Source organism: Erythrolamprus reginae, chromosome 4 (assembly GCF_031021105.1).
Source record: "Erythrolamprus reginae isolate rEryReg1 chromosome 4, rEryReg1.hap1, whole genome shotgun sequence".
Taxonomy (NCBI): domain Eukaryota; kingdom Metazoa; phylum Chordata; class Lepidosauria; order Squamata; family Dipsadidae; genus Erythrolamprus; species Erythrolamprus reginae.
The window spans coordinates 74,180,324-74,205,965 of NC_091953.1; the positions used below are offsets into that span (position 1 = coordinate 74,180,324).

The 25,642-nt window shown below is 45.5% G+C and overlaps 1 protein-coding gene across 9 annotated transcripts in view; it reads right to left on the minus strand.

Annotated features, from left to right (window-relative positions):
* The window catches only part of GK (glycerol kinase), a 238,951-nt gene that overhangs the window by 166,151 nt on the left and 47,158 nt on the right, over window positions 1-25,642 (minus strand). For all 9 annotated transcript variants that reach the window (XM_070750605.1, XM_070750603.1, XM_070750606.1 and 6 more), the window contains one exon: window positions 2,385-2,458. In XM_070750605.1, the coding sequence (XP_070606706.1) occupies window positions 2,385-2,458 (74 nt within the window). The remainder of the gene's footprint in view (window positions 1-2,384; window positions 2,459-25,642) is intronic.

Below are 25,642 nucleotides of genomic sequence, written 5' to 3' on the forward strand. Positions count from 1 at the left end.
ATCTTCTGTATTTAACATGGAACAATGAAATTTTACCTTGATTCTTCTTTTCTTTTAGTATTCTTTTTCACTCTGTTAGACTTCGGAGATCTTGACTTTCTTCCTTTCACTTTTTTGCTTCCCACTGGTGTGGGGGGATCGCAATGGCCGCATCTCTGGGTGCCGAGGATCGGTTCTCCCTTTTTCCAGAGCTGCGGGGCAGACCGCTGCCTCCGGAGCTTCAGCGATAGCTCCTCGGACAGAGGGAAGCCCCCTGTTCTGGGATCGGACCGTCCGGACCCGATCCAACCGCAATCCGCGACCTCTGGAGGGGTGAAAGGAGTCTCGGGGACAGAGCCCTGCCCCGGAGCCTCCGCAGCGGTCCCGTTCCTAAGTGAGCAGTTTGATTTCACCACCAGTGCCATATTCTTGGGGGTCCCTGTAGCAGCGTCTGAAACCAGAGCCGCGGGGTGGAGCTCATCCAGAGATCCAAGAAACCTGGAGCGTGGAGTGCAGGAGAGAAGTGGATCCTGCTTGGCTGGCTGTAAAACCAGGAAGCTTATCCCGGACGATAAGCTCAGAAGAAGTGGGGAGGAACGACTGCCATCGGGCAGGTGAGGCAGGGTGTGTGGCAGCAGCTCGGGAGCATCAGACAGTTGCGGTCCTGGCCCTGGTAGAGGAATTCTGGGAGTTGAAGTCCACTATTCTTAAAGCTGTCAAGTTTGAAGAGCCCTGAGTTAGGGGTTAGAAGTGCAAGGGTCTTCAAGCCTGGCAAGATTAAAGCGTGTGGACTTTAACTCCCATTCCTAAGGTAGCATGACTGGTGGTGGAATTCTGCGAGTTGAAGTCCACAAGTCTTGAAGCTGTCAGAGAGAATGAGAGAGGGTGAAAGAGGGAAAAGAGAGAGAGAGAGAAGTGGAGAGAAAGAAAGAAAGAAAGGGCAAAGAGAGGGAGAGAAAGAGAAATGGAGAGGAAGGAAGGAGGGAGGGAGGAAAGGGTTACGAGTTATGACCTTTGAAGGAGACCCACGATCGTGTGATCAAAACATGGCCACTGTTTCATATTTATGACTGTTGCTGTGTCCTGAGGTCACATGTGACCCCCTTTTGTGGCCATTTCACAAGCAGAGACAATGGGGGAGTCGGGAGAAGCCAGATTCACTTAACAACCGGGTTTTAACTGATCCACCCCCAGGCATGAAAATTTGCTGCTCAGATATTATACTTTTCTGTTCACACCAAAAAAAATTAGAGGGAACATTGGTTGTGGGGACCCTGAGGTACACACCTACAAGATGCATATGGCAGCTCCTACCACCTGTCTTGCCTCACCTCATGGCAGTGCTGCTCACCCTCCTGCCCTGTTGCAGCCATAAGCAATCAGATGGTGAGGTTTAACTAGGGCTTATTTTGTGGGTAGGACTTAGTATTAGATGCAAATGTGAAAACCTGACTAGGGCTTATTTTGGGGATAGATCATATTGTTAGGGAAACAGAATTTCTGTGGAATGTGAAAACAAAAAGGATGCGATTTCATCCGGTTTTGTCATTTGTTACTATTCTATGATACTCATAAAATCATGTTTAAAATATGTAGCCTTTCTGTCACAATATTATTATTAAGAATCCAGTTTAAAATGCAAAGTTTAAATTGCTGGGATTTAAATAAAAATTCAAGCATCTTATGCACTGAGGCATGTATTGGAATTATTACTCATAGCAGGTTTTATATACCTGATATAGAAGTTAATCATAGTAGCACTTCTATGATGGGTGATACACACACACACACACACACACACACACACAATTATTGAATAGCGTGTTCAAGTGTACTGTTTATTTAGTAAACCATACAAAAGTTATCTTGGGGATATAAACTAAATACCACCAAACCTCTAAAATTACTGTGCAAGTCTAAAGGATATTAGGAAGTATCCTACTGCAACCATACCCAGCTTATGATGTTAATCTTAAAAAGCCATTCCATTTATAGCAATATAAACGTTAAGGTTTGAATGGAAACAAAAAATATCCTAACTCTATACAATGAATCTATATAAAAATTTCATTATATGAGAAGAGCTCATATAAAAAATTTGAACACACGAACTGCCTTTCTATTCATGATGGACATATTTAAATTCTAAGATCCAAGAAAAACAATATTCTGTGTTGAATTTTCTCAGTTGTCCAAAATGCAACTTCTACCATACTCAAAAATTTGAATTTGAGTTTTTGCTGACAGAGTAGATTTCAATAACATAATAAATGGAGGAAATAAGGAAACCATACCATTTGTCATATAGATGGAAACAATTCCATCAGTTTAAAAAAAAATCATAATTAGCTTTTTTACAAAGAATTTAATAACATAATACAAAATATTCAAATATATAACAATACCCTTCTTTCGGGAATTTCTGCTGGATTTCCACTTGGTGATGACTCAATAATTCAGCTGTGTTTGCATTGAAAACCTGTAAGCAGTAAAATATATAGTTACCAAATCAGTTTGTATATCCATAGTCAAAAGAATAGAATACACAAGGAAGCTCATCATCAACATCTTATCAGGAAACAGTATACTGATTTCTTCATATACAACAGGAAATTGTCAAATAACAGAATTGTAGCATAATGCTCACTTAACCCTAGAAACAAATAGCAAATAATAATTTTAAAATAATTTATTTAAAAGGTACAAGCCCTTCTGGATCCAAAATTAGAGTTTTTCGACTATAATTTTGCAGAACAGTGTTCTCTCGATTTTCGCGGGTTCGAACTTCGCGGAAAGTCTTTACCACGGTTTTTCAAAAATATTAATTAAAAAATACTTTGCGGGTTTTTTCCCTTTACCACGGTTTTTCCCACCCGATGACATCATATGTCATTGCCAAACTTTTGTCTGCCTTTAATAAATATTTTTTTTTAATAAACTTTAATAAATAAACATGGTGAGTAATAATCTGAATGGTTGCTAAGGGAATGGAAAATTGCAATTTAGGGGTTTAAAGTGTTAAGGGAAGGCTTGTGATACTGTTCATAGCCAAAAATAGTGTATTTACTTCCGCATCTCTACTTCGCGGAAATTCAACTTTCGTGGGCGGCCTCGGAACGCATCCCCCGCAAAAATCGAGGGAACACTGTAATAGGAAAACTCAATATTTTATTTATTTATTTATTTAGTCAAGTACGTATTGGTAGTATACGAAGATATAACAATGCTTATGTACATTATACTCGTAAGAGAGAAACATTAGGACAGGGGTTGGAAGGCACGCTGGTGGACTTATTCACGTCCCTTACTGACCTCTTAGGAATTGGGAGGTCAACAGTAGATAATCTAAAGATAAGTTTTGGGGGTTAGGCGATGATACTACAGAGTCAGGTAGTGAGTTCCACGCATTAACTACTCGGTTACTAAAGTTGTATTTCCTGGAGTTGAGTTTGGAGCAGTTTACTTTAAGTTTATATCTGTTGTGTGCTTGTGTGTTGTTGTGGTTGAAGCTGAAGTAGTCGTTGACAGGAAGGACATTGTAGCAGATGATTTTATGGGCTATGATTAGGTCGTGTTTAAGGTGGCATAATTTTAAGCTTTCTAAACCTAGAAATGTAAGTCTAGTTGTGTAGGGTATTCTGTTGCGAATGAAGGAATGGAGGGCTCTATATGAAATTAGATATTACGAAGACCTTACAGAGGATGATGAGCACGACACAAACATCATGGGTTGCCCCCTGACATCATTAGATGAACTTGCTAGGACTCACTGCCTTAGAAAAGTGAGGAAAATAGGCGTTGATTGCTTACCTGAACGCCTCTTCTCGTACGGTGAGCGGGTACAGCAGTCACATGGGTTGCTCATGTCCAATCCGGTGGAACTGAGCCTAGTGTTAAAAAAGCTTGCTGGATCCGCCCCTTCCCCAGAATTCGCGAATCCATAGACTAGGCTCAGCTGTGAAGCTCTGTAGTGTTCAACTCTCATTGTTAGAGGAAGAAAGGTTATAGGAAGGTAAAGAAGACACATACAAGGGCGGGAAGTGACTGCTGTACCCGCTCACCGTACGAGAAGAGGCGTTCAGGTAAGCAATCAACGCCTATTCTCCGTACTGAAGGAGCGGGTCCAGCAGTCACATGGGACATACCCAATAGATGGTCCCTAGGGTGGGATTAGATTGCTATCGTGTGAGATAACGGATTGGAGTACCCTTCTGCCGAAGGCAGCGTCCGCTGAAGCGTAAGAGTCAATCTTGTAGTGCCTGATGAAGGAATTTGGCGAGGCCCAAGTGGCTGCTTTGCAGACCTCCTCCAACGGGGCTTGAGTCGCCCAAGCGGCCGAGGTGGCTGCGCTCCTGGTGGAATGCGCTGTGATGTTCCTTGGAACTGAGAGGGAGGCCGACTCGTAGGCCTTAGATATAGTCCCTCTGATCCAACGGCCTATTACTGTTGAAGACACTTTGGCACCCATGACTCTGGGGTGATAGGCTATAAAAAGTGCTTCTGACCTCCGAAAGGGTCCTGTGCGTTGGATATAGATTCTCAGCGCTCTAATGAGATCCAGGGTGTGCCATCTAATTGCCAAGGGATGGTCTCGTTGGAGGCAGAAGGAAGGTAGGACAATATCCTGAGTTCTGTGGAACAGGGAACTGACCTTGGGTAAGAAGGTGGGGTCCAGTCGCAAGACTACCTTGTCCTGATGAAATTGACAGAGGTCCTGCCTGATTGAGAGGGCAGCCAGCTCCGAAATGCGTCGGGCAGAGGTAATAGCCACCAGAAATGCTACTTTAAAGGATAGGTACCTGAGGGACGCCGATTTTAGGGGTTCGTATGGTGCCTGCGTGAGGGAATGGAGAACCCGTGGCAAATCCCAGGATGGATACCTGTGGACCTTGGAAGGTCTGAGGTTGGCTATGCCCTTGAGGAATTCCTGAACTGCTGGAAAGGAGCGGAGAGGCTGTCTGCGGGGCCCCGCTAGGACAGAGGAAATGGCCGCCAGATGACGCCGGAGGGTGCTGGTGGAGAGTCCCTGATGGAAACCTTGCATGAGGAAGGAAATGATTCTGTGTATGGGGATGCACAGGGGAGAGAGGCCTTCCTGTAGACACCACTGGTGAAACTTGGACCACGTATGATCGTAGATTCGATTGGTCGAACCCCTTCTGGCCTTTAAAATGACCTCCACTGTATCGGAGTCGTGGCCACGCAGTTCTAAGTCTCTCCTGATAACAGCCAGGCGGTGAGGTGGAACCACTCCGGGTCTGGATGGAATGAGGCCCCCTGCCGCAGCATATCCCCCGAAACGGGGAGTCGCCAAGGGTCCTGGACGGACAGCTGTTGGAGATCCGCGAACCAGGGCCGGCGGGGCCAATGAGGGGCGATTAGGATTACTCGGGCCCTCTCGGTGAGGACCTTGTGAATCACGTCCGGGAGAATTGGAATGGGAGGGAATGCGTAAAGTAGGCCTGGAGGCCATGGGCTCCGGAGGGCATTGATTGCTTCCGCTCCCGGGGATGGAAATCTGGAAAAAAAGCGAGGGAGTTGGGCGTTCGCATTGGTCGCGAAGAGATCCAGAACTGGTAGGCCGAATCTGAGGCTGATTTGATGGAACAGGTCTTGATGGAGATTCCACTCTCCTGGGTCTATCGTTGCTCGAGATAGCCAATCCGCCTGGACGTTGAGGCTCCCCGAGATGTGGTCGGCTAGGAGCGACCGAAGATGTTTTTCCGCCCAAAGGCCTAACTTGAGGGCCTCCCTCATGAGGGCCTTGGATCTCGTGCCCCCCTGTCTGCAGATATGGCTTTTTGTGGCAATGTTGTCGGTGAGAATGAGAACGTGCCGGTTGGGAATGCGAGGAGAGAAATGCTTCAGAGCCAGGGAAACGGCTCTTAACTCTAGCCAATTGATTGGCTTGGAAGCTTCCTCCGGGGACCACGTGCCCTGGGCTATCATCCCCTGGGCGTGGGCGCCCCATCCCGATAGACTGGCATCTGTGGTGATGACAAATTGATCCGGGCACCTGAACGGGGATCCTTTGTCCATTGCCGGAGACTTCCACCACTTGAAGGATCTGCGAACAATTGGTGGGATGACAATGCGACGACTTGAGTTGCTGTGCCCCGATCTCTGAAAGGGTAATAGGAGCCACTGTAGTTCCCTAGCATGAAGGCGAGCCCAGGGAATGATGCCTATGCATGACACCATCTTCCCCAAAAGGGAAGACAGGGTTACTATGGATACTGAAGGATGAGATAAAATGCAAGAAATTAACTCCCCTATACTGATTTTTCTCTCAGGAGAGAGAAAGACCTGGGAGGATTCTGAATTAATAACGGATCCCAGGTGTAAGATGGATGTGGAAGGTTGGAGATGACTTTTGTCAAAGTTGATGGAAAATCCATGGTCCTGAAGAACTGACATGGTTACAGAAAGGTCTGTTTTCACTTTCTCTAGGGAGTTCCCATGAATCAAAATATCATCAAGATAACATAAAATGTGAATGGGAGACGCCCGGATATAGGCCGCCAGGGACCCCAAGAGCTTTGTAAAGACCCGAGGGGCCGAGGAAAGGCCAAATGGCATCGCCCTATACTGGACATGCCTGCCCTGAAAGGAAAAACGTAAAAATTTTCTGTGGCATTTGGCTATAGGAATGTGGAGGTAGGCCTCAGTGAGGTCTAAAGAGACCATGAAATCTCCCGGGTGAATGGCGGCCAAAATGGATGATAAGGAGTGCATCTTAAACTTCCTATATTTGATGAATAGGTTGAGCTTCTTTAAATCCAAAATAGCTCTCCAACCTCCGGAGGATTTTGGAACCATAAATAGGATGGAATAAAAACCTAGACCCTTCTGACCGGGAGGAACCGGTTGAATGGCTCTGATGGACAATAAGTGGGAAATGGCCTCCTCCATACGGTTACAATCTGAGGAGGACCTGGGAGAAGGACAGGAAATAAAACGTTTCGGGGGGGGAGAAATAAATTCTAAAAGAAGGCCTGTTTGAACAGTGTCAATGACCCAGGGGTCCTTGGAGGTGAGACGCCAATTAGAGGCGAAATGGGCTAGGCGACCCCCTATGGGAATCGAGGAAAAACTACCACCTAGGTTTTTTTGAAGCCCTGTTAGAGGACGCTCCCCTTTGGAAGCGAAAACCTCTGCCCCTGGAGTTCCTACCTTGGGAACGAAAGCGGGGGGAATACTGACCTGGAGATCTCTGATAGGAAGCCGCTTGATCTTGCTGACGCCCTGGGCGACGAAAGGACTGCGTTTTGGTAGCCTTTTTGGTGGTTGGACCCAATACTTTCTTCTTGTCTGTGGTTTCCGTGAGGAGTGGATCCAGAAGATCCCCGAAGAGAAGGTCGCGCTTTAAGGGTCCCAGAGATAACTGCCACTTCTGACGTACTCCTGCTTGCCAAGGGCGAAGCCATAGGAGTCTTCTTGCCGTTGTAGAAGCTGCAATAGACTTAGCAGAAAATCTAGTAGATTGTAAAGTGGCATCAGCCACGTACTGAGCAGCTGCAAAGACCTTGTTGAAGTCTTGTTGACCTCTCAAGTCATCGGGAGGAATATGCTGTTGAAGTTGGCGAAGCCACAGAAGCATGGCTCTGGAGAAAAAGGAAGCCGCTGCAGAACTTTTAATGGCCCAGGAATCTGCGGTGAATCCTCTTTTGAGCATTTGTTCAATCCGCTTGTCCTCTGGGCGGAGGACTTCCTCTGCTTCGCCTGGCACAGCAGCCGCCGAGTGAAGGATCTTGACAGGTTCATCCGGTTTAGGAAAGGACAGGAGCTCCTCATAGGAAGAGGAGAGTTTGTACAACTTTTTGTCCTTGGTTGAGGGATTAAGGCCAGAGGCTGGGAAATCCCACTGCTTAAGTAAGGCATCTTTAAACAATTTAGGCATAGGAATTACTTCGTTATCCTCCTGTTCCTCTGTGAAGTAAGGTAAATTCTCCTCCGGGGGATCAGTGGATGTGGAGGCCTGTTTCTCCTGGGCCGCCAATCCCGTAGAAATTCTAGCTTTGGGGAGGAGAGATTTGAACAATTGAGAAGGGAAAATAGTAATTGGAGAAGGAACCTTTATTTGGGATTCCTCATCATCTGAGAGGCCTTGAAAAGGGTCCTCATCCTCCTCCATGTCCTCATATTCGTCCTGAGAGGAATCTGATTCATCCTGAATAGGAGCTCTAACCGCTGGGGAAGAACCCAAGGGGCGGGAGGGACGAGGAGGTGGAGGAGGTAAGGGAAGCGCATTGATGGTAGAGAGTTTAGCATCAATGGCCTTGGATAACACTGAAAATATAGATTGGAATTCAGGAGGTAAACTAGAAATATCAGCAGGAATGGCAGAAGAATCCCTGAAGGCCTGGGAGGATCCTGGCTGGGGGGAATCTTCAATAATATCTGGTTCCTCTGGACCTATTCCCCATAGGTTAGGTTGGGGTCTGTCTAGGTTTGGCTCATCCAGAGATAACACAGTGACCCCAGAAGAAGGCAGATTAGAAGCCTCTGGGGGGTCATGACTACTGAGTACTTGGGCCTGTACTTTCAAACGCTTTGCTGATTTGTCATGGATTTTTTGTAGGGCTAGGTCCCTTCTCTTCTCAGCCCTGGTGACCTTGGTCGAGGGGCGGGCCCCTGAAGAAGAGGAGGTCGAGGCCTGGGGGATACTGGTAATCTCATCGCCTGTAGGCCTGGCCTCTCTGGGACCTTGAGTGGTGCCTCTCTTGGGAAAAGTAGCCATAGTCTGACAATTAACAGAAGACAAGGCTGAGCCAAATAACTGAATAATTAGGGAGAAGATTTCAAAGACTTCCCAAGAGGAATGGATCCTGCTCCGAGGCCTCGGAGCTGCTGAGACTTGAGGGCAATCTGGGCAAACCCAGAGTTCGTGTCCCCAAATACAGCGTGGCCAGCCTCCCTAAACTTAAATTAAAGTAACCAAGGCACTCTGGTTGGAGGCTTAGCCGGTGGAGAATTAAGCCTGAGCGTCCCAAAGCCCACTCCGGGATCCAAGCGGTGGACTGAGGCCTACGCGGCTGGCAGAAGGCCAACACGAGAGGCCTAAATTTAAAAAGGGCGCGAAGGCCTTCGCGCCGAAAAATCGCTCCGTAATAGAACTCTTAAAGGGGAAGCGATCGACTAAGTCCAGGAGACTAGAAAGAAGCGTCTCACTCCGCAGGAGGTATTTCTTAAGCCCTTTAACAATAATACTGTAATAAATCAATGAAGCAATACTTGCACCAAGACCTCCAGGCCAAAGGATTAAAGGAATCCACAAGCGGCAGCGGGGATCGTAAACGGCAAAACAGCCGGGGGAAACGAAACCGCAACTTCTCCCAAGGAAAAAAGCCGAGCCACAAACGGCTGGCGCTATTAGTGCAAGTAAACAAATAAGGATAAACAATTCTTACTACTTTGAAGGAAAGATCGAAGGGAAGGTGTTAGAATGTTGAACGAGCTATCACAATACAACCGCAGGATATGCGAACTGAGCGAATTCTGGGGAAGGGGCGGATCCAGCAAGCTTTTTTAACACTAGGCTCAGTTCCACCGGATTGGACATGAGCAACCCATGTGACTGCTGGACCCGCTCCTTCAGTACGGAGAATCCTCAGGGACGACTCACACCCTGGTCAGCACTTCTTTACTGTCCTATAACTGAGTAGGAGATATACAAGGGTCGGCCAGAAAGTAATGCACCACATTTTCTTTCTTCAACAGTTATTTATTGAACACAGTGAAACTTACACACAAAAAACAATGATGTTTCTTCTACACTCCCTATTTTTCCACGTAATCTTCATCCCGTTCTATAGCCTTACTCCAGCAAGACACAAGGGCATCTATGCCGTCAGTACCACGCCTTGTTCTGGTCACAAAGCCATTTTGGCACTGTGCGAATCACCTCTTTGTCATCTTCAAAATGTCTTCCGCGAATGGCATCTTTTAATGGCCCAAACAAGTGAAAGTCTGAGGGAACTAGGTCAGGGCTGTAGGTGTAGATGGGGTAACACTGTCCAAACCTTTTAGTGATGTGTTCCGAAGTCCTCAAATTTGTGTGAGGCTGAGCATTATCATGTTGAATCAAACCTTCACCTGGGTTGTTATGGTGCTGAAGTCGCTGGAAGCGCTTCTTGAGTTTGGTTAATATCTTCACATAAGCTTCAGAATTAATGGTGCTGCCTCTTGGCATCACATCAATGAGTATGACACCCTCACAGTCCCAAAACACACTGATCATGATCTTACTGGCTGAAGCAGTTGCTTTGAATTTTTTCTTCTGTGGGGATTGAGGATGATGCCATTCCATCAACTGTTGTTTTGTTTCAGGATCAAAATGGTGAAGCCAGGTTTCATCATCTGTCACAATTCTGGACAAAAACGCTCCCCCCTCAGCTTCAAAACGTTTCAGCAGCTCAGAAGAAATATTTTTTTCTGAGTGATTTGTAGTCCACCATAAAATAGGCATTGATTGCTTACCTGAACGCCTGTTCTCGTACGCGGAGTGGGTACAGCAGTCATGTGGGTTGCTTGCTGTCCAATCCACATAGGACCGAGCCTGTCTTTAAAAAGATTGCTGGATCCGCCCTTCTCCAGAATTTGAGAATCCGTAGACTTAGGCTTGAAAAGTGGTGGCTCAAATAGTGCTCTACTCTCATAAATAAGGAAGAAAAAAGGCACAACCATAGTCAGTAGTACATAGGGAGGGAAGTGACTGCTGTACCTGCTCAGTGTACGAGAAAAGGCATTCAAGTAAGCAATCAATGCCTATTCTCCGTACTGAAAGAGAGGGTCCAGCAGTCACGTGGGATATTTATTTGTTTGTTTGTTTATTTATTTATATATTTTATTTATTAGATTTGTATGCCGCCCCTCTCTGTAGACTCAGGGCGGCTCAGAACAGCAATAGAACAATTCATAACAAATCTAATAATTTAAAAACATTTAAAAACCCCATTATTAAGCAGACATACATACAAACATACCATACATAAATTGTATAGGCCCGGGGGAGATATCTCAATTCCCCCATGCCTGGCGGCAAGGGTGGGTTTTAAGGAGTTTATGGAAGGCAAGGAGGGTGGGAGCAGTTCTAATCTCCGGGGGAGCTGATTCCAGAGAGTCGGTGCCACCACAGAGAAGGCTCTTCCCCTGGGACCCGGCAAACAACATTGTTTAATCGACGGGACCCGGAGAAAGCCAACTCTGTGGGACCTAATCGGTTGCTGGGATTCATGCGGCAGAAGGCGGTCCCAGAGATATTCTGGTCCAATGCCATGAAGGTCTTTATAGGTCATAACCAACAGTTTGAATTGTGACCGGAAATTGATCGGCAACCAATGCAGACTGCGGAGTGTTGGTGTGACATGGGCATACCTGGGGAAGCCCATGATTGCTCTCACAGCTGCATTCTGCACGATCTGAAGTTTCCAAACACTTTTCAAAGGTAGCCCCATGTAGAGAGCATTACAGTAGTCAAATCTCGAGGTGATGAAGGCATGAGTGACTGTGAGCAGTGAGTCCCGGTCCAGATAGGGCAGCAACTGGTGCACCAGGCGAACCTGGGCAAACATACCCAATAGATGTGTCCTTAGGGAGGGATTAGTTGGCTATCAGGAGAGATAACGGATTGGAGGACTCTTCTGCCGAAGGCAGCATCTGCTGAAGCGTAAGAGTCAATTTTATAGTGCCTTATGAATGAGTTGGGAGAGGCCCAAGTGGCCGCCTTGCAGACTTCTTCCAAGGGGGCTTGAGTTGCCCAAGCTGCTGTTGTAGCTGCACTTCTTGTAGAGTGTGCCATGATGCCTCGTGGTACATTGAGGGATGCTGACTCATAAGCTTTGGATATTGTCCCTCGGATCCAATGGCCTAATACAGTGGACGAGATCTTGGTCCCCAGGGATCTGGGGTGGAAGGCTACGAATAAGGCTTCTGACCTATAAAAGGTCCTGGTTCATTGGATATGAATCCGCTGAGCTCTATTGAGATCCAAAGTGTGCCATCTGACGGAGAGATGGTGGTTTTGGTTGGAGCAAACGGAAGGCAATACAATGTCCTGAGATCTGTGGAACATGGAGCTGACCTTTGGTAGAAAGGTGGGGTCCAATCGAAGGACTACTTTGTCCAGATGGAACTAGCATAAGTCCGGGCGAATGGAAAGACCTGCTAGCTCAGAAATGCATCTGGTGGAGGTGATTGCCACCAGAAATTCTACCTTGTAGGACAACTGTCTGAAGGAAGCAGAACTTAGTGGTTCGTATGGTGCCTGAGTAGGAGACTTACCTTGAGTACTGAGTGCAGTACTCAAGGTAAGTCCCAGGATGGATATCTATGGACAGTGGGAGGCCTGAGGTTTGAGATGCCTCTTAACAGCTCTTGTATTTCAGGGAAACTACGTAGCGGTTGTCTTCAGGGTCCTGCCAAGACTGAGGATAAGGCTGCTAGGTGCTGCCGGATAGTGATGGATGAGAGACCTAGATGAAAGTCTTTCATGAGGAAGGACACAATCCTGTGGATGGGAATACACAAGGGAGAGAGGCCTTCCTGTGTACACCACTGGTGGAATTTAGACCAGGTATGTCATAATCTTGTTGGTAGATATTCTTCTAGATTTTAGGATCACTTCTACGGCGTCTGGGTCATAACCTCGAAAGTCTAGGTCACACCAGATAACAGCCAAGCGGTGAGGTGGAACCAATCCGGGTCTGGATAGTGAGAGACCCCCTGCTGCAACATGTCACCTGAAATGGGGAGTCGCCAGGGGGCATGGACGGATAGCCGCTGGAGGTCTGCAAACCAGGGCCGGCAAGGCCAGTGAGGGGCTATCACTATCATCTGGGCCTGCTCAAGGAGAATCTTGTGGATTACGTCTGGCAAAACTGGAATTGGTGGAAAGGCATATAGTAGATCTGGAGGCCAAGGAGTTCTGAGTGCTTTGGTTGCTTCTGCTCCAGGAGATGGGAATCTGGAATAGAATGGAGGGAGCTTAGCATTGGTTGCGGTCGTGAATAGGTCTAGTGACACGTGACCAAATTTGTGGCAGGTCTGCTGAAATAGATCTGGATGGAGACTCCACTCTCCTGAATCCAGAGTTGAGTGGGAGAGCCAGTCCACCTGCACATTGAGGATTCCCGATATGTGGTCAGCCGACAGAGACTGCAGATGTCTTTCCAGTTTCAGTGGTTGCTGCATCAGGGCCTTGGACTGGGTGCCTCCTTGTCTGCAGATGTGGCTCTTCATCACCATATTGTCCATTAGGATCAGGACATGTCAGTTGAGAATCTGTGGTTTGAAATTCTTGAGGGCTAGCGACACTGCTCTCAGTTCCAGCCAATTGATTGGCTTGGTTGACTTCTCCGTAGGCCATGTGCCTTGGGCTATCAGGTCCAGAGCATGGACTCCCCAGCCCAGCAGACTGGCATCTGTGGTGATAGTAAACTGGTTTGGAATCCTGAATAGAGATCCTTTGTCCAGGGCGGAGGAGGTCCACCATGAGAGGGATCTCAGGACGACAGGAGGAATGAGAATGGAGCACGCTGAGTTGCTGATTCCTGACCTCTGCAATGAGAACAAGAACCATTGGAGTTCCCTGGCGTGAAGACGTGCCCAGGGAACGATGCCAATACAGGACACCATCTTTCCCAGTAGGGAAGACAGGGAGGCGATGGATACCTTTCTTTGGGAACTAATTTGAGAAATAAGCTCTTTGATGCTGATCTTCCTCTCAGTAGAAAGGAAAAGTTGAGATAAGCAGGAATCTATGATGCCCCCAGGTGCTGAAGGGAAGTAGAAGGATGAAGCTGACTTTTTTTTTATATTGATGGAGAAACCATGCTCCTGTAGGATAGACATGGATAACTGAAGATCTGTACGGGTGCCTTCTTTGGAGGGATTGTGAACTAAAATGTCATCTAAATAACACAAAATATGGATGGGGTAGCCCAGATATGAGCTGCCAAGGCACCCAAGAGGTTAGTAAAGACTCAAGGTGCTGAGGACAGGCCGAAAGGCATGGCCCTGTACTGGTAGTGTTTGCCCTGAAAGGCAAAGTGAAGAAATTGCCTGTGGCCCTTTAAAATGGGAATATGGAGATAAGCCTCCGTAAGGTCTAAGGAAGACATGAAGTCCCCCGGGTGAATAGAAGCCAGGATAGAAGATAAGGAATGCATCCTGAATTTTCTGTATTTAATGCACTGGTCTAATCTTTTAAGATCCAAAGTGGCTCTCCATCCTCTGGAGGTCTTAAGGACCATGAAGAGGATGGAGTAGAAGCCAGGTCCTCTGAGAGGATGGAACTGGCTGGATTGCCCTGATAGTAAGCAGATGTTGGATCGCTTCCTCCATGCAGAGACGGGAGGAAGTGGATCTAGGAGAAGGGCAATATATTAAATGATGGGGGGGGGGGAATGAACTCAAATTGGAGCCCCCATTCAACTGTGGAAATAACCCAGGGGTCCTTACAAGTATGACATCAGCTGGAAGCGAACCAGGCCAGGCGCCCCCCAATGGGGATAGAGTGGTCATTACCACCTGGACCTTTTTGAGACCCTCGAGGAAAGATTGTCTGATATCGAGACCATCTGTCCCTGGGGGTCCTATCTGATGGGGAACGAAAGCGGGAATTATACTGACCTGAGTTCCTTCAAAACACGAACCCCTGATCTTGTTGGCGATTGGACTGCCGAAAGGACTGAAGCATTTTAGTAGCCTTCTTGGTAGTAGGACCCAGGATTTTCTTCTTATCAGAGGTTTCTGTAAGTAGAGGATCAAGTAAATCACCAAATAATAGCTTACAATTTAGGGGACCCAAGTAGAGCTGCCACTTCTGTCTCATTCCCACTTGCCAGGGACGGAGCCAGAGAAGCCTCCTGGCAACTGTTGAGGCAGCCACCGATTTTGCTGCAAATCTAGAGGATTGCAGGGTGGTGTCCGCAACATACTGGGCCGCTGCAAAGACCTTGTTGGGGTTTTGCTGGCCCCTCAAGTCAGCGGGAGGTTGAAGTTGCTGTAACCACAGAAGCATGGGTCTAGTAAAGAAGGATGCTGACGTTGCGCATTTAATGGCCCAGGTGTCAGCCAGGAAACATTTCTTCAGTATTTGCTCCAGACGCTTGTCTTCCAGCTTTAAGACTTCTTCTGCCTCGCCAGGCATGGCTGCTGTAGAATGCAGGGTCTTGACCGGCTCGTCTGCCTTTGGGCAAATAAGAAGATCCTCATAAGAAGGTGAGACTTTGTACAGTTTCTTATATTTGGAGGAGGGATTAGAATCCATGGTTGGGTTATCGCACTGTTTCAACAAAGCATCTTTGAATAGTTTAGGCATGGGGATGACCTCAGTATCTTCCTGTCCTCCATGAAGAAAGGGAGATTTTCTTCTTGTGGAGCTACAGAGGTCGGTGCAGGTTTGTCCTGACCCGAGAGGCCTGTGGCTGACCTAGCTTTGAGCAGTAGAATCTTAAACAACTGAAAGGGAAAAATAGTAGAGGATGGGGGGTTGTCTTGATTTGAGATTCTTCATCCTCAGACAGGCCTTGGAAGGGGTCATCCCTGTTTTCAGGATCTTCATCATCCACGTTCTTCTCCTCAGAGGATTCAGAGTCTGGTTCTTGTGGGACACTGTAGGTTGAGAAGGAAGTTATGGGTCTGAAACAAGAGTGACTACGAGGATGGAAATGCACATTGATGGTCTTGAATTTGGCATCAATGGCTTGAGATAAGGCAGAAAACATAGATTGCAGCTCAGGAGAAAGGTTAGTAATAGAAGTAGGTAAATCAGAGGAAAACCTGCGGGCCCTGGAAGGTTCAAGCTCTAAGGGACCTTGATTCAAATGGTCTGGTACCTCTAGACCTAAGCCCCATAAATTAGGTTGGGGTCTATTTAGGTTTGGCTCATCCAGAGACAAGACAGGTACAACTGAGGGAGGCAGATCAAGGGGATCTGGGGGTTCAGGTGAGCTAACATGTACTTGGGCCTGCACTCTTAATCATTTAGCTGATTTTTCATGGATTTTTGGAGTGCTTTATCCCTTCCCTTTTCAGCTCTGGTAGGCCTGGCCACTGGGGAAGCTGCAAGGGAGGAGGACGAGGCCTGAGGCATGATTTCAATTTCATCACCAGTAGGCCTAAGGTCCTGAGTATTTCTAGAAGTGCCTCTCTTGGGATTAGAAGAAACCATAGCCTGAACAAATTACGGGGACAAGACCTAGAGCCAAAATTTGGGAGAAGCAATAAGCTGAACCAATAATTCCCAAGAGGAAGGGGGCCCAAGCTCCTAGGCCCAGGAGCGTCTGCCACTCAAAGACAATCTGGATCAATCCAGAGTTCATGCCATTGAGTCCAGAAGGGCTAGGCCTCACTGACTAAGCAACCAAGGCACACTGGTTGAGGCCTAGCACAGGAGTAAAAGCCCGAGACTCTCGCAGCCTACTCAGGGCCACACGGTGGACTGTAAAGCACAAAATGGCCTGTGCATGGGCAGCCCTATGGTGCCGGAATCACTGGACGCTGAGGGCCTTCGCGCCAAGGAAACTCAATAAGAGTCAGACTAAGTCCAGGGGACAGAAACAAGCGCCCTTGTAAAAGCATCCCACTCTGCAGGAGGTAACAGAAGCCAATTAGTAATAAAAAACCTTCCAGCCCGGCAGATTTAACAATAGATAAACTCGGCCGGCTGTAGCGATGAGGCAAGCAATTGTGCAATTAACTAAAAGCCTTGTTGCGGCTTCTCCGCTCGGAGCTGAGCCAATTGCCGATAAGAAGGAACGAATTACTTATCCTTTCTGTTGGTTTTAGGTGAGAAGAAGAAAAAGGGAAGGTGTTTGGAGAGGAGCTGAGTCACGCTTCCTGCTGGTAGGAGGACTGAGCAAATTCTGGGGAAGGGGCGGATCCAGCAATCTTTTTAAAGACAGGCTCTGTCCTATGTGGATTGGACAGCGAGCAACCCACATGACTGCTGGACCCATCGTGCATACATTTTTGGGTAATCAAGAGCACGGATGATTGCATCCACCCTTCCTTTGCTGATTGACAGCTTCAGCGCCAACTGCTGAGTCGTTATGCGTTGGTCCTTGCAAATGAGCACATCAGCAAGCTGCGTCTTCTCAGGTGTGAAAGTTGTGGCTGGCTGCCATAAACGCTGCAAATCTTGGAGCTCTGCCGACCCATCTTCTAATGCCCTCACTCTCTGTGCCCAGCGACTAACCATACTTCTGTCAACTGCAAATTCTCCATAAACTGTACACAATCATTTATGAATGTTCCCAACAGCTTCTTTCTCTGCAGCGAGAAATTCAGTGATGACATGCTACTTGTAACGTACATCACTTACAGACGCCATTTTGAAATACTGCTGCAGCTACACTATCTGTCTGAAGAAATGCAAAATTTACACACATACTACTGACAATTGAAATAATGTATATCTAAAGTTTCACATTCATACTATTACTGTAGGCTAAGAAAAAAAAGTGGTGCATTACTTTCTGGGCGACCCTCATAGAAGCATAGCCAATCGTACGAACAGCTAAAGAACAGCTTTTATCCATGGGCTGTCAGACTCCAGAATGCAACATAACATCATATGTATGTAGTATGATAAGACTTGTAGGGCTGGCACAACATATTCATATTGGTGCAATATATTATAATGTAATGTTATGCACATATATGTATAGAAGATTGTGTTGTTTGTATGATTTGGGGGGTACACAAGCTCAGCCACTCTCACTGAACACATGTTGTGCAATAACAATAAAGATTGAATTGAATTGATATATGAAGAATATGTTAATTGGAAAATTGAGGTTTATGAGGCTTATATAGAAAAATAAAGATAAAGAATATTTGCTACACAATATGAGCCATTATCAAAATGGAAAATTGAAAACAAATGGATCTTTGAAATAACATAATTTTACATCCAAAGCCCAATATGCATAAATTATATCCATAACTAAATAAATCAAATTTTATTTCTTAATCCATTTTACAATAATTTTTAAAATACTGCCATCATGCTTAATGTTTCTGAATAATGTTTTACAAACACTAAGACCAGGGATGGGCCTGGCCTGGTGGAAAACGCAGTTCCGGTGGCAGAAATGGAGTGCATAGTCTAGTTTCATTGCCGCCGGGCATGCATGCGCTATATGCATGCAACTGGCACAATTCTGGTAAAAATTACTGGGGGATTTTGCCCAAATCTTGCTGCCAGAAAGACATTCGTGTGAGATTTCGGCTGCTGCACATGCACAGCAGCCATATCTCGCTGCAGCACCTAGAGCGGCAGCTGGGGCCAGCAGCAACAGCGGTGTGCCTGAGCTCCAGCAACATAACCTGCTTTCTGCTCTCCTACACTGCAGGCATCTCTTGGTGCAGTGATGGTGCTCCAAGTGAGTCGCGGCCTTTGGGAGCAGCAGCGCTGTGCTCCCGAAGTCTACGACTCACTTGGGGTGCCATTGCCATGCCTGCGGCATGGAAAAGAACAGAACAGGCTGTGCGGCTGGAGCTCGGGATCGCTGGCCTCCTCCCCCTGCCGTATGCCATCTTGTCGGCGCGGTGAGAAAGCTGTTGCGCAAGCACGGTACAGAAAGGTAAGGCAGATGGCAGGCAGGGAGCACTTGGGCCACTCGCGGCAGAGCAGGCGGCTGGCGGAGCACTCAGGCCGCTCACAGCAGAGTCGCTGCTTGCAGCAGGACTAGCAGTGGGACATGGTGCCCTTCAGATTCTGTGCATTCACATAAGCAAAAAATGCTGGAAATTGCATGTCCTTGTGCGAGATTCGGCTTCTGCGCATGCACAGAAGCTAAATCCTGTGCCGCACGCACGTTTTTGGCCCCGTTCCGGTGGTGCCGGGAATGGTGGCCTGTTACTGATTAAAGACATATTCTAATATTCATAGAAATATAATTAGAGTACAAAATTCTGAACATCTGATCTATGAATAGATGGCAACTGTGAACCTATGTTTTCTGGTCTATAAAAATGAGGCTAAAGATGAGTTTTCCTTGCTTGTCAGGAATACATAAACCTAGGTTATATCTACCTTTTCCTAGAAGTTAGTACGCAGAATCAGCAATCATTCTATCAAATTGATGTACAAAAGTATTATTTTACAAAAAAAACCCCGCCTTGCTCATTATACTGTATCCTTCTGATTGTAGTAGTGAGTACATCCAGATTTCAATATTTTCATTGTCCTAATTTATATGATGCACATACACACTCTTATTGTGTTGCATATTAGAAACATGACAATTATGTAGAACAGGGACATGGTGCCCTTCAGATATTGTGAAGCAACTCCTATTAGCTTTAGCAATGGTTAATTATACAGAATAATGCAAAACTGGGAGCCCCTAACTAAATACTGCTTACTAGTGATGGACAGCAACAAGAAACAAGAAAGAATATATCCTTGCCCTTTTAAAATGAAGCAATATATAACAACTGCATGCAGTGATGATTTTGTCCATGCAACTTACTTATTTCATTAGAGGGAGGAATGTGACCAGAAAATATATTCCATACAAATTAAGATAGCTGGTTTGATCTAGTGATTAAGACTAGAAAGTAGAAGATCATGAGTTCTAGTCCCACCTTAGCCAGGAAAGCTAGCCTGGTCGGCCAGTCACTCTCTCTTCAACCCAAATCACCTCAAAGAATTACTGTTTCGGGGAAAATGGGAGGAGGAAGGTATGATGGATAAGTTAACTGCCTTTGAATAACTTGTAAAAACAATAAAGGCGGAATACAAATAAATAAAACCTTATGAAAGTAAAATGTATCATTGAATCACATTATATTTTTGTGAGAATAATCAGTAGAACTAATTTTCAGTTACATGACAACCAAGCAATTGTCATATAAATTAATTTTGAGAAATAATTTTGTAAAATAATTGGACAAAGCATGTTACTTAAGATATATTCAGTGTATCTCTATAAATCCACACAACTTTTAAAACATAATGTTTGCATAATTATGTCATATGAAATATTTGGGAAACATTTTGTGTTTTATAGGCCTGCATCAAGCAGATTGCTTTTATATTTCTAAATTATATTTACTGTTCTTCAGTTAATATGCTTAAAAATATTTAATTCCAAAGTTCAAATATAACAGATACAACAAAGTCATAATGATGAAAGGTGGGTGATTGTAAGAGTAACAATTGTTAATCATTAACTATAAGGTTATTTACTTATCTAACTTGTTTATCTTTGACTCAGATGAGCAAGTATCTACTTTTAAATAAAGACCATCACTTAAGTTTTATTTATTTGATGCAAGTTCCTGAGTAGTCATTGTCTACTTTGATCAACAGTATAAGACCCCCCCCCCCAATTTTCTGGAAGAAAAGTATTCAAATAAACTATGTGAAGACATTTCTTTATTAAACTGAGATTATGTACTGTATATTTGAAAACAGGCTTTATTTTTTTCCTCCTTCTGGAGACACCTTGTTTACAATGTTTGCATCACAGAGCAGATTTAAAGGAAAGACAATCTGAAGAAAAATGTGACACCTAAGTAGAAAACAAATGAAGTGTGAGGGTTCCAAGTAGCATCCAAAATTAAAACAGACTCCAAAGCAAAGGATTCTTCAAAGTTCCACTTTATTAATAGAGACATGTTGGCATCTGGGTGAAACCTGAATCTGAAGCCCTCTGGGTTTCACCATCCAGGTGAAAGTTCAGGTCTATACCCCCACACCCACAAATCCATCACATTGTCCAATCTTCTATTGCCATGCTGGCAGAGTCCACCCATCTGCTTCCATGCAGATACAGAGGTGCAGAAACAAAGGATGACCTTGGCTTTCTAGAAATAATTTGTTATGGTTACATATTAACAACCTCATATAATTCCCCCTCCCATTTTCCCACAGTAGAAAATGCATGGTGAAATAGTATAAAGTGTGGCAATAAAATGGCTAGGTCTAACAGATGGCCTCATCTCAGGAGAAAACCGTATCCTGAAGAAAAGAGAGAAAATAACATAAGGAGTTAACACAGCATCACTAACCATCTCCCCTCCCCCCAGGGGGACCCTTTGGCTTATCCGCATATTTATCATGGAATTTGCTTCAGCAACCTGTCAGCTTTCACATTCCAATTTTTTACCCTGGTAGCTTCAGATAAGGGTACTCCTTCCAATGTACTAAATATTGTAAACAACCCTATATATTCTGGAGTCTAAAATCTTCTTAACTTCGTAATGAGTCTTCTGTTTTATGACTACTGGAGGAGGGGGGGTAGGGTTTTAATAAATTGCAATGAAAGATAGGATGAATCTTTCCCAATATTCTAGGTAATTCAAGCTGAACTGTGACTATTGGGAAAGGAACCAAAAATTTGGGCCCTAGTTTCTTGCTAGGCATTTTCAACTGGATATATTTGGTAGACAAGAAAACTCAGAAGGGGGGCTGGAGTGATCGATGTTTGTCAGTTTGCTTCTTGTAGGTTTTTGACACTTCAGCTAGTGTTTTCTCCCACCCCTTTTTCAATGTCTCTATCCACTCCATTAGAGACCTGGAAGTGGGGGCTTCTCTGGATAATTCAGGAATGGAACAAATTCCATGCCACTAGTAACCTGAAAAGGAGTTAGGCCAATGCTACTATGGACAGCATTGTTATATGCTCCCTGTGCAAATGGTAGCAACTATGACCAATTGTCCTGCTGGTAATCCACATAACAATAGATGTATTGTTCTACCACTGTGTTCATATGTTCAACTGCCCCATTTGTACTTGAATGAAAAGCTGAGTGTCAGGCTGAAACCATTGTTTGAGTTGGAGACTTTGGCCTGCCATATGCTAGAATGTACTGTGGTAATTTGGGAGGGGCGGTTGTATGAGAGGGAAGAATACTAGCATGTTTCCAGTATTCTGGAAGAATACTTCCAGATATTCAAGGTCATCTTTTGTTCAGCACTTGTCCAGAAGTCGATGGGAGGTTCATGGGCATTGGCAGAACCAGAGTGATCCATGTGATGAACTTGTGGGTGTGAGAACAGGGGATGAAATTTAAACTGAAGAAACCCATGGGAATTTAGATTCAGGCTTCTCCAGTTCGTGCTAACATGACTCTGTTAATAAATTGAAACATAGAGGAAGGCCAAAACTCAGACTCTGATTTATTTCTCAGATGTTATTTGGAATGCTGACATTAACCCGAATCTCCCATTAATTTCATTCAGCTACCCTGGTTTGGGGTGCTGTTTGGAGTCCTGAGCCCTAAATACAGATCCCGGCATTGGGTGGTATGTAGACTCAAATGTGATGGGAAAGGGAGAGCAAATCATCAGAGGACAAGCCAAGGACAAATCAATCGAGTGCACTTGAGTTTTCAATTCTCCACCTCTGGAGGTGATGGACGACTCAGAGGCCATGAAGGGGCTAGGCGAAAGCACCTAGCTCCTGATTACCTCTCCCAAAGTGTGGTGAGGGAATCAAGCCCTTCTCCACACCGAGAGTGGGGAGCTCAGATGGGTGCCTCATTGGCCTCAACCCGTGAGTGGAGGCCTCAGAGGAACACGTTCACCAGCTGCTCTGAGTGTGAAGGATCCCAGCCAATGTCTTGCAGTCAATAACTGATGGATCTTCCTGACGAATTCAAGCGCTTAAGCATAAATTGGACACATCCCCAACAGGGCTCTGAACCCAAGAGATGGCATCTGGCCCAGCCCATGTTCTCTTTCCCAAAGGTGCAAGTGGGAACCCTAAGAAGTGGAGACATCCCATCTTTCCACACTTTGGCAAGCAAGAACCCCAGAGACACCTCCTCAGGGGTGAAGACCATTTGTGCTAACCTTCATTCCGAGTTGAGAATGGCATACCAAACTAGCCTGGGGAGTCCCCAACTCAAACAGGGGGGAAGCAAGGGGTTGCTAGCTCCATCCTGACTACTGAATATGGATCCCCATTATCAGGATCACTACTCTGGGGTGGCTTTCTTCCCAGAGATAGGGTGGGTGCAATGCCAGTTGACGCCCAGCCTCACCCCAGATCGTGGGACAGTGAACCAGGTCTTTGCCGCATCAGCCCTGGGAGTGCAGATCCCAACTCCGGCACATCCCTCCCTCCTCGCAAGTGGGATTGGGTTAAGAGGGAGCCCCCCGCAGCGAGGAAGAATCAGAGGTGTTTCTCCCATTTTTGCAGCTCCTATGGCAGCACACATGCCAGCACCCACTCTAATGGCCAAAGTAGAACCTCCTCGGCCATGTTTGATGAGGAGTCCAGGAAATAAGCCTATTTCCTCCATTGAGTATGGTTGTACATTGGGAAGTACAGGCCGGTATTCCAGACAGACGGGTAATTGATTGATCAAATAACTGAAGGGAAGACAACTTGAGGAAAGACAATAACATAATCATCCTCCTAGCAGACAAAGGCAATGCCACTGTGGTGATGAACACATCTGACTACCAAGACAAGCTATCCAACCTATTCCAAGACCCCGCTTACAAACCTCTAAGCACAGATCCTACCACCTACTTGGAAAAAACCACCAAATCCAAAATAAAAGCTTCTCCCATCAGAGAAGAAATCCAGCAAAGAATCATCCCCAGAGAAAAATCATCCAGATGCCCCAAGCTCTATGGCCTCCCCAAAATACACAAAGAAGGAACACCACTCATAGTCAGCTCCAGAGGCTCACCCCTACAGAATCTTGCCAAATTTCTTGCCAAACAACTCCAGCCCTATGCAGAATCCATCATGTCTCACGTACAAAACTCATTCCACTTCATAGAAATCATAAAGGAACAAAACCTACAACCCAATGACCTTCTCGTAAGCTTCGATGTCATATCTCTCTTCACCCAAGTGTCTATTAAAGAAGCCCTGACAGCCATCCAAAACAAATACAACCCCCCAAAGCAATCTTAGATCTGACCAACCACTGCCTGATGAATACATACTTCATCCACAATGGACAAAGATACAAACAGATAGAAGGAGCCCCCATGGCATCACCCCTGTCACCCGTCATCGCAAACTTATACATGGAATATTTTGAAACCAACGCCTTGGACAAATCTGAACACAAACCCAAACTCTGGCTTAAATATGTAGATGATACCTTTGTAATTTGGCCACATGGAAAACTGGACAGCTTCCTCACACATCTCAACAGCCTACACCCAAAAATACAATTCACTATGGAAATAGAAACCAACAACAAACTTCCCTTCCTGGATGTCCTAATCTACAAAAAACCCAATGGCTCCCTAGGACACACCGTCTACCAGAAGAAGACACAACACCAACCGCTACTTGAACGCAAAATCCCACCACCACCCTGCACAGATCAATTCAGTAGCCAAGACCCTCATTTCCAGAACCAAATGCCTAGCCGACAAAAACCACCTAGAACCTGAATTACACAGTCTCACAAATGTATTAATTTCCAATGGATTCCAAAGAGAGGCAATCACCAACTTAATCCAAAAAGAGACACCCCCCCAAGAACCAAGACACAGAATAGGACAATGGCATCGTCCTCCTCCCTTACATCAAAGCACCACATATAAAATCAGCAAAATTCTCCGCAAACACAACATCAAGACAGTCTTTGGTACAGATAAAAAAATAGCCAACATCCTAAGAAACCCCAAAGACAATATCCAGCTAGAAAACCAGGGAGTTTATCAAATACCGTGTAAAATCTGCCCAGCCACATATATTGGACAAACTAACAGGAGAGTAAATGCACGTGTTGCAGAACATAAGAATGCATTAAGGAAAAAAGAAAAAACCTCCTCCCTTTTTCAACACTTCAAAACTACAGGAAATGAAATTGATTTTGATAGTACTAAACTAATTTCCAAAACAGAACTCTACAGCAAAAGAATAATCATGGAAGCCATCGAGATAGAAAAACATCCCCAAAATATGAACAAGTGGGATGATACCTCCCGCCTACTAGACATCTGGAAACCAGCCCTCATTAACAAACGTATCCCAGCCATAGAAACTGAAACCAGACTCAGAACACACATTGCAAAACAACCAAGTAGCCTGCAAGCTCCAACTACTCAGGATATCACGCCTAATCCATAATCGTTAACTAATCAGCATACCTCAGTAACATCAACGATCCCAGGTGTTATCCCACCGACTCACCAGGAAGTTTCTACACAGCAGGCAATTGCTGAGCCATCAAACCACACCCAGCCACCAGTATTTACAGAAGGAAGGCAGCTCAGGTCTCGCTGTGTTCGCCCTAGAACAAGGACAGAAGCACCAGCCTGACTGAAGATGACGAGTGGTACCTCGTCGAAACGTCGCCAGAAATTTCCAAATCCTACATGGGAAGAAACCCGAATATGCCAAGACCGTCATATATATATAACTGATATATACCAGGGTGATTCGACACAAAATGTAACCCTTCCCTGGTACAGAGCTGAAGGGATTGGATACTGTAGCCTAGAGGATAATTCTCTGCCTTACAAGGCAAAGGTTGCAGGTTCAAGTCCCAGTGGGTATGGCTAGCTGATGAGGCCAAAATAAGGCCGAAATAGATCTATCCTAGTCTCCCTTAATTTTCAAATTCATCTTAAACATGTGACACATACAGATAGAATTGTCGGCTATCAATAAAATTAACTGCCTTGGAAATGGCCCTGGGTTGGGCCGAGAGGCAAAACAGGAGCTGTGAT